At 31.4% G+C, this 7,633-nt stretch overlaps 1 protein-coding gene across 1 annotated transcript in view; it reads left to right on the top strand.

Annotated features, from left to right (window-relative positions):
- Window positions 1-2,409: 2,409 nt before the first annotated feature.
- The window catches only part of LOC18044300 (vacuolar protein-sorting-associated protein 33 homolog), an 8,321-nt gene continuing 3,097 nt past the window's right edge, over window positions 2,410-7,633 (top strand). The window contains exons 1-17 of the mRNA XM_006436427.2: window positions 2,410-2,586; window positions 2,677-2,716; window positions 2,840-2,920; window positions 3,359-3,553; window positions 3,764-3,874; window positions 3,980-4,045; window positions 4,208-4,315; window positions 4,427-4,471; window positions 5,015-5,071; window positions 5,536-5,633; window positions 5,985-6,036; window positions 6,129-6,185; window positions 6,572-6,634; window positions 6,754-6,860; window positions 7,153-7,275; window positions 7,411-7,492; window positions 7,600-7,629. Coding sequence (XP_006436490.2) covers window positions 2,534-2,586; window positions 2,677-2,716; window positions 2,840-2,920; window positions 3,359-3,553; window positions 3,764-3,874; window positions 3,980-4,045; window positions 4,208-4,315; window positions 4,427-4,471; window positions 5,015-5,071; window positions 5,536-5,633; window positions 5,985-6,036; window positions 6,129-6,185; window positions 6,572-6,634; window positions 6,754-6,860; window positions 7,153-7,275; window positions 7,411-7,492; window positions 7,600-7,629 — 1,368 coding nt within the window. The 5' untranslated portion in view covers window positions 2,410-2,533. The remainder of the gene's footprint in view (window positions 2,587-2,676; window positions 2,717-2,839; window positions 2,921-3,358; window positions 3,554-3,763; window positions 3,875-3,979; window positions 4,046-4,207; window positions 4,316-4,426; window positions 4,472-5,014; window positions 5,072-5,535; window positions 5,634-5,984; window positions 6,037-6,128; window positions 6,186-6,571; window positions 6,635-6,753; window positions 6,861-7,152; window positions 7,276-7,410; window positions 7,493-7,599; window positions 7,630-7,633) is intronic.

Here is a 7,633-nt window from a genome sequence, read left to right as displayed (position 1 = left end):
AACATGTGATACTAACGTTGATGGTCGTGGATCACAAACAAGATGTGATTTCTGAAATTATATTTGGTCTTTTAAGTGAAATGTCACTTGTAAAAGTTTTCAAAGATATTTGAAAAGAATCTTTCTTATTGAGGTTGTCATGATGTATAATAATGAAAGGAAACACAATCATTAAACACACTTAAGCAAGAAACATAATAATGCATATCATTCAAGACATAGAAAGAAAGAATCAAACAATTCAAAAGGTAAAGTAACAATTTTTAAAAAAAAGTTAAATCACCCATTAAAAATGAAAGAGACTTAACCAAGGTTTAGTAGGCCACTCAAATTTATTTTGGTACTTTCTTTATGTGGTTGATATTCTAGATATGATGTTAATATTTTTCTATTAACTTTAAATGTGACATTGTTATTTGGATTTTCAATTTTAATGTTGCCATATAAATATATATTTTTTACAACAAATTGACCACTTGACTTTGATTTTAACTTTTTTGGAAATAAATGAAGACAAGTATAAAGCAACACTTTTTGACCAATCTCAAATGTTTTATGAAAAAGTCTTTTATCATGAAAAACTTTTATTCTTACCTTAATAATTCTTGAATTTTTATATGTAATATTCCTTAATTGCTTAGTTCATTTAATTGCAATTTACGTACATTACCAGCATCATCAAAATTTGAATTAAAAGCTTTAATATCCCAAAATGATTTATACTCAAGTTCAACAGGTACGTGGTAATGTTTACCATAAATCAATCGATTGGGTGACATTCCTAAAGATGTCATAAATACAGTATGGTATCAGTCAGTCGAAGAGACTAATCTTTACGGTTTAGGTTAATCATCTTTTCTAAAATTTATTTTATCTCACTATTTGCTAATTCAATTTGACTATTTATTTGAGGATGATAAGGGATACTAACTTTATGTATAATTCTATATTTCTTTATTAAACACTTAAATGACTCGTACAAAAATGCTTATCTCCATCATTGATAATAGTTTGAGGGATTTCAAATCGATTTAAAAAATTTTCTCTTAAAAATTTAATCTCAATTTTGCTATCATTATTTTGATAAGAAATTGCTTCAATCCATTTTGAGAAATAATCAATTGCAATTAATATATACACAAATCCAAAGCACAGTGGAAATGGGCCCATGAAATCAATTCGCCAAGAATCAAATATTTCGATCTCAAGTATGAGATTTAAGGGTATCGTGTTTCTCTTAGTAATTGATCCCAATTTTTGATAGTTTTTATAAGTTTTACAAAATTTAATTGATCCCAATTTTTGATAGCTTTTACAAGTTTTACAAAATTTACATGTATCTTTAAATATGGTAGGCCAATAAAATCCATATTGGAAAATTTTAGCTGTAATTTTTCTTGAAGAAAAGTGTCCACCATATGATTGAAAATGATAAAAATTAATGATACTACTTACCTCATTGTCAAGAATACATTGTCAAAAAATTTGATTAGGGTAATATTTAAATAAGTAAGGATCATCCCAATAAAATTTTTTTACTCCAGCCAAAATTTTTTTCTTCTCTTAAGTGTTCCATTGCAAAGACATTTTACTTATAACAATGAAATTAATGATGTTAGTATATCCTGGCATTAAAGTAACAGGAAATAAAAAATTCATCTGGAAAAGAATAATTGATGAGTGTAATGTAGTGCATAATTCAGATGTGAGTCTTGATTAATGATCAGCAACGACATTTTTGGCACTCTTTTTATCTTTGATAGTGAGATCAAATTCTTGAAGTAACAAAATCCAACTAATTAGTCTTAGGTTGATATTTTATTTAGTCATCAAATATCTCACAGCAGCATAGTCGGTAAAAAAAAGATCTAGAACCAATCAAAATTGAACAGAATTTGTTTAATGCAAATACCACATCAAATAATTTTGTACTTAATCAAAACACAAATATATACAAAATCTAATATTTAAAAACACATTAGAAGTTCACAATATGTTACGTAATTATAAATATAAATTATAATATAAGTACAAAATAACATTTTTATCACTCAATCAACACGCAATTTTTAACATTAATCATAGTGGATACTTTCTTGTTATATTATTGGGTCTCCCTGTGTGTACCGGATGCAATGATTTTCTCTCATTTAAATAGTTGATTTTGCATTGGAAAATTTTAGTGAGTTCATAAAATATAAAAAAACTAATATTGCATTCCCAATTTAATAGAGTTGTAGTACAATTTACAAATAGGCATATAAAAGTTCATAGAAATGCAAAACTAAAGTTAAAAAAAAATACATAATTGAAGATCAACCTAAAAAATCAAATAGAATAAACTCCTATAAATCAGGCTGGAATAAGGAATGGAATATTAAGGTGATTTCTATTGTAATAATTTTCAATTTTTTTTTTAAACTCGGGTCCGGGTATCAAGTCAGTCGGCCCAAAAATTTACTCGGTTCTTGTTACCATCTTATGAGCCAAGACACATCGATATTACAGAAACGGAGCGAGATCATCGGTGTCAATGGCGCAAATTCCAAACTTGGATAACGCTCCTTTAAATCTTAAATCTATTAGGTATCAGCACTCCTCCTTCAGCTTTGTTAATAACATCATTGAACTATTATGATTGTAAATAAAAACTTTTTTTGCTGGTTAATTTTACAGAGAACAATCGCAGAGAGACCTCGTAAATATCCTAAAAAACGTAAGCTTTTATTCAGAAAATTGTAATTACATTATCTTTTAAAATAAATTAATTTATCTGTACTTATTTGCGTCATTGTATAGTTAAACCATGGTTAAATTGATGTAGTTTTGCTGTTCGCAGATTCGAGGAAAGAAGTGTTTGGTCATTGATCCGAAGCTCAGCGGTTCACTATCGTTGATCGTCCCGACATCTACACTTAAGGTAATTCTCTTTAGCTATTTGTGTCTTTTGTTTTTCCGTAAGCTGTTGATTTTAATATTTTTTAATAGAATTTAACTGAAATGAAGTAAATTATGTTAGAGATCAAAGCTTGAAGTGCTATGAAGAGAGGCACTTAATTGTCATTTTACTTGAAAGAAGCTTTTAGATGATTAAAATGCTCTTGAAGTTCTAGTTTTTGCTAAAATTCACTCAGAATGGACCTTATTGTGAGCTTGTACGGTTATTGTAGTACTTTTAATTTAATTTTTAAGAACAAGGATTGTGATTGCATATGAGATTTCGTCTTGAAGGAGTGAAAAGAAAGAAATTCCCGTGATTTTATGCACAAACAAACTGTTATAATTAAAGTGTTTTTCATACTAGATTGAATTGCAAATTTTGTAGTTCTAACAAAGAAGTGCTGTTAATTGCTAATAGGAATATGGCATCGAATTGCGGCTTCTTTCTGCTGAGCCAGTTCAGACTGATTGTGCCAAAGTGGTGTATTTTGTTGGTCCACAGTTTATTTCGATGAGATTTATAAGTTCTCATGTTCACGATGATGCTTCTAAAGGACTTCAGAGAGAGTATTTTCTTTATTTTGTCCCTCGCCGCTCTGTTGCTTGTGAGAAGGTAATTGTTTTTTCGTATATAATAAACTGGATTCAGTTTTAATTTTTTGATATGTTAATCTGAACATTTTGTTAGAGCTTAAATAAAATTAAATGTTGGACATTTACTCATCAGCTAAAGCTGTTGATCTGAGTGCTAACTTAATGTGTGCATTCTGCTTAAGAACCACTTTAAATGTCTTACTTTTTAATTTTCTTTTTCATCATGCAGATTCTTGAGGAGGAAAAAGTTCATAACTTGATGACTATTGGGGAATACCCATTGTACATGGTTCCATTGGATGAGGATGTTTTATCATTTGAACTTGATCTTGCTCATAAAGTATGGCCAAACATGCTTCTATTCCCTAATCAAATGCTGACTTATTTACATCTGTTCACACATATGATGTTTGTTTTCCATTCTATTTAACTATTGGCTTGTCAGGAATGGCAAGTTGATGGTGATGCAAGTTCCCAATGGCACATTGCAAAAGCAATTCACAAGCTTGAGGTTGGTTTAATTTTAGACTTTTATTGGATTATGTAGATGAAGCCTTAGATTTTAAAGTAGAGCTCTCTTTTTTATAACGTTTTATCATGTATGGATTCTGTATGGTTCCCTGTACTCTTTTAATTACGAATTTTGCACTTACTCAACTTTATGCATTTGTAGTTTACTTTTGGATTAATACCAAATGTGAGAGCCAAGGGAAAAGCATCAGTACGTGTTGCAGAAATTCTGAACCGCATGCAGACAGAGGAACCAGTTTCCTTATCTGATGTAATTAATTTTTGCTTTTAAACCTTTGAGCAAATTAGTTTTTTTAATTGCTATTTTGTGGATCAGTGTCTGTTTTCTAGCTTCTGATGGTACATTTTGTTCTTTCCGCAGATGAACATCCCAGAGATAAATACACTTGTCCTTATCGATAGAGAGGTAATTGCATACTTTATTACATATTGGTATTAGTATCCATACAGAAATATAATGCTGGTTGCATATGCATTTTTCTTTCTCCTTTTCTATTTTGTTTTTCTTCATTGTTTTTCTAAGAAGGTTGATTGATATGTAAGATAGTATGAACATTTATAGGAGGGGAATTTAACAATTTCAAAAGCACTTGAAGCCAATTTTCTGTCAGATATCTATACATAGTGGAAAGAGTGACGTAAAGTTATGAAATTTAGTTTGCTGGGAGAACCTTGAACTTCAACATTTTATATAACGTTAATGTGGAGAATCGTTGTTATCATTAATAACTTTGGAAATCTCGATCTTTTTGCAGTACTGATGTTAAAGGCTCTGTTTGGACTCCATTAAAACTTGATATTATTGATTTTTTTATTTTATTTTTGATAAGAATTGATTCTTTCATGTGAACTCTAACAAAGTTGCCTTTTCTGGTCTAGAGTGTTTCTGGACATCAATTTTTGTTGATACTGTTGTCATCACTTGACATTTACCATTGCATGAATGTAGGTTGACATGGTTACTCCCATGTGTTCTCAATTAACATATGAAGGACTGGTGGATGAGGTAAGCTGACGGAAATATGGGATACTGATCATATGTGAAGAACAATTTATATCATTATCTGGCACATTAAAACACGAAATTAAAATGTGTTTGATCAATTGGTATTGGGAATATAAGTGGAAAATTTAGGCTGCCTATGTGGCCTTTGTCCTCTGCATCGTCCTTGTACTAGATCGATTGACCTTTTGAATCCAAAATTGTTATTTCTTTTCCTCGATAGAAGGAAAAGAATAAATTTTTTATCCAGTTATCTAATGTTCTATACAACTGGAGTTGTGAGAGTTAAACCTCATATGCTACTAAAGATTCAGTATCAGATAATTATATTCTCAATTTTTAAAGATAAATGTTCAAAGGAAGCATACCTATATTTTCCTGAATGCCAATTTAATTTATGCCGCCTTCTGTTTTAAGAATTAAGTGATTGCATTTGTTACAAGCCATCTCTAATAGCATCCATGCAGTTTCTGCGTATCAATAATGGTTCTGTGGAGCTTGACGCATCAATTATGGGTGCACAACAACAAGATGGAAAAAAGATGAAAGTTCCACTTAATTCAAGGTGAACTTGTCTCATATATCCTTTAGCTGAGCCCATGTTATGGGGTTTGAGGTTCAGATGAGCGTAACTGTTAGAGAGATCTTTATTAACATTGGCTATATCTTGTTTGTAATTCATTGAGATACAAATAGGAATATCTTATGTGGCAGCTAGCAAGGAAAAGTCATGTTAAGTCTTTTTTTCGCTCAGCCTTGGGGAACACTTTAGTTGGTAGCTGGTTCCACATGACCATTTTAGAATCATCTCTTACCAAACTTTTCTTGGACTATTATGGGATTATGCTTTTCTCTTTCCTTCTTTATTTCTTCTTTCTCCCCTCTTTTTCTGACTGGGAATGATTATCAAATTTAGTGACAAGCTGTTCAAGGAAATACGGGATCTCAACTTCGAAGTTGTTGTCCAGGTTGATCTGTTTTTTCATTTTTGACTTTTTAATGAAAAGTATCTTCATTAAAATACCAGTTCCTCAGTTGCTATTTGCAGTAATGCTTGCAGGTTCTGCGTCAAAAAGCGACATCCATGAAACAGGACTATACTGAGGTGACCACAATGGTAAGTATGTTATTTGGTGCTTGAAAACAACATGCCTTATCTTCTATGCTTAATAATATTAGTTGTTGCCAACTTAAGTGGTGCTGCAAACTGATTTATTGTTAATATGGTTCTCTTTTGGGCCGCACTAGTCGTGTTATTTAGTGAAGATGTTGCACTTATAGTCTCTGCCAATAATTTAGGATGTAATTGCATGTGAGCAAATGAATGGAGCTGATGGTGAGGGAGGATTATATGCCAAATAATGTGTGATTGAGCATTTGATACCATAGTGCACACCCATTTTGTCTTGGGAATCACTGAACAATTCCTCAAATTCTTCACTTATGCTATTATTGAAGACATCTGTTAACACTCAGTAATGGGTTATTTGGTGATGCATACAGTCTCAGACAGTTTCGGAACTAAAGGACTTTGTCAAAAAGCTCAACTCATTGCCAGAAATGACTGTAATTTCTCTTTCCTTAATTTTTGTACTTGCATTTTAGAGTTACCAGGGTTTTGTTTCCTAAGTGGTCTAAAATTTGTTGAATTTTAGATTGTAATTTGGTGCTGATTGTTTCTTTAGAGGCACATAAATCTCGCTCAGCACCTGTCAACATTTACATCAAAGCCATCATTTCTTGGGCAACTTGACATGGAACACACAATTATTGAGGCTCAGAGTTATGACATGTAAGCTGCATTTATTCTTGTGCCTCCTAATTTCTAGATTAAAATGTTAGGATTTTGATACATTTGTTCTGCAATGGGCATTTTGCTATCACCGTTTGTTTATTTTATTTTTGGCTTCATTGTAAGAAATTTATCCCTTCTGCTCCAATGGCCCCATTATTCATCTGCTATTTGTTTTATCATACAAGTGGAAATTGCGTTACATAGTGAAATACATACACATTTTATTCAAATTTGTTGGACCTAAATTATAGTTTTTGAAGGTAGGGATCTAATGAGTTTATGAATGCAGATGTTTCGAGTATATAGAAGAGATGATCCATAAGCAGGAGCCTCTTAACAAAGTCCTACGCCTTCTGATCCTATTTTCTGTCACAAATTCAGGGTTGCCCAAAAAGCAATTTGATTATTTGAGGCAAGTATCTCTTGATTACATCATTATAACATTATGCTTTTCTTGACTTGAACAGTAATATTAGCTATTTCACTTCGTAGCAATTTTTATTTGTAAACTGTTTTAGATTTTGATATTTTTGTATTCATGGTTTAGGAGGGAACTTCTTCACAGTTATGGGTTTGAGCATATGGCTACATTGAACAATTTAGAGAAAGCGGGATTGTTCAAAAAACAGGTTAACTGCATTTTGGCATTTTTTGGTAGTGAGCACATAGCCAAATAATCAAGCTTATCACTTCTATCAAATTATTTAATGGATCTCATATGGTCTGAAACTCATAGGAGACAAAAAGCAACTGGCAGTTGTTAAGCGTCT

This window comes from Citrus clementina, unplaced genomic scaffold (assembly GCF_000493195.1).
Source record: "Citrus clementina cultivar Clemenules unplaced genomic scaffold, Citrus_clementina_v1.0 scaffold_4, whole genome shotgun sequence".
NCBI lineage: Eukaryota > Viridiplantae > Streptophyta > Magnoliopsida > Sapindales > Rutaceae > Citrus > Citrus x clementina.
The sequence above is the reverse complement of the archived record's forward strand: the minus strand, read 5'-3'. Positions and strand labels throughout refer to the sequence as shown.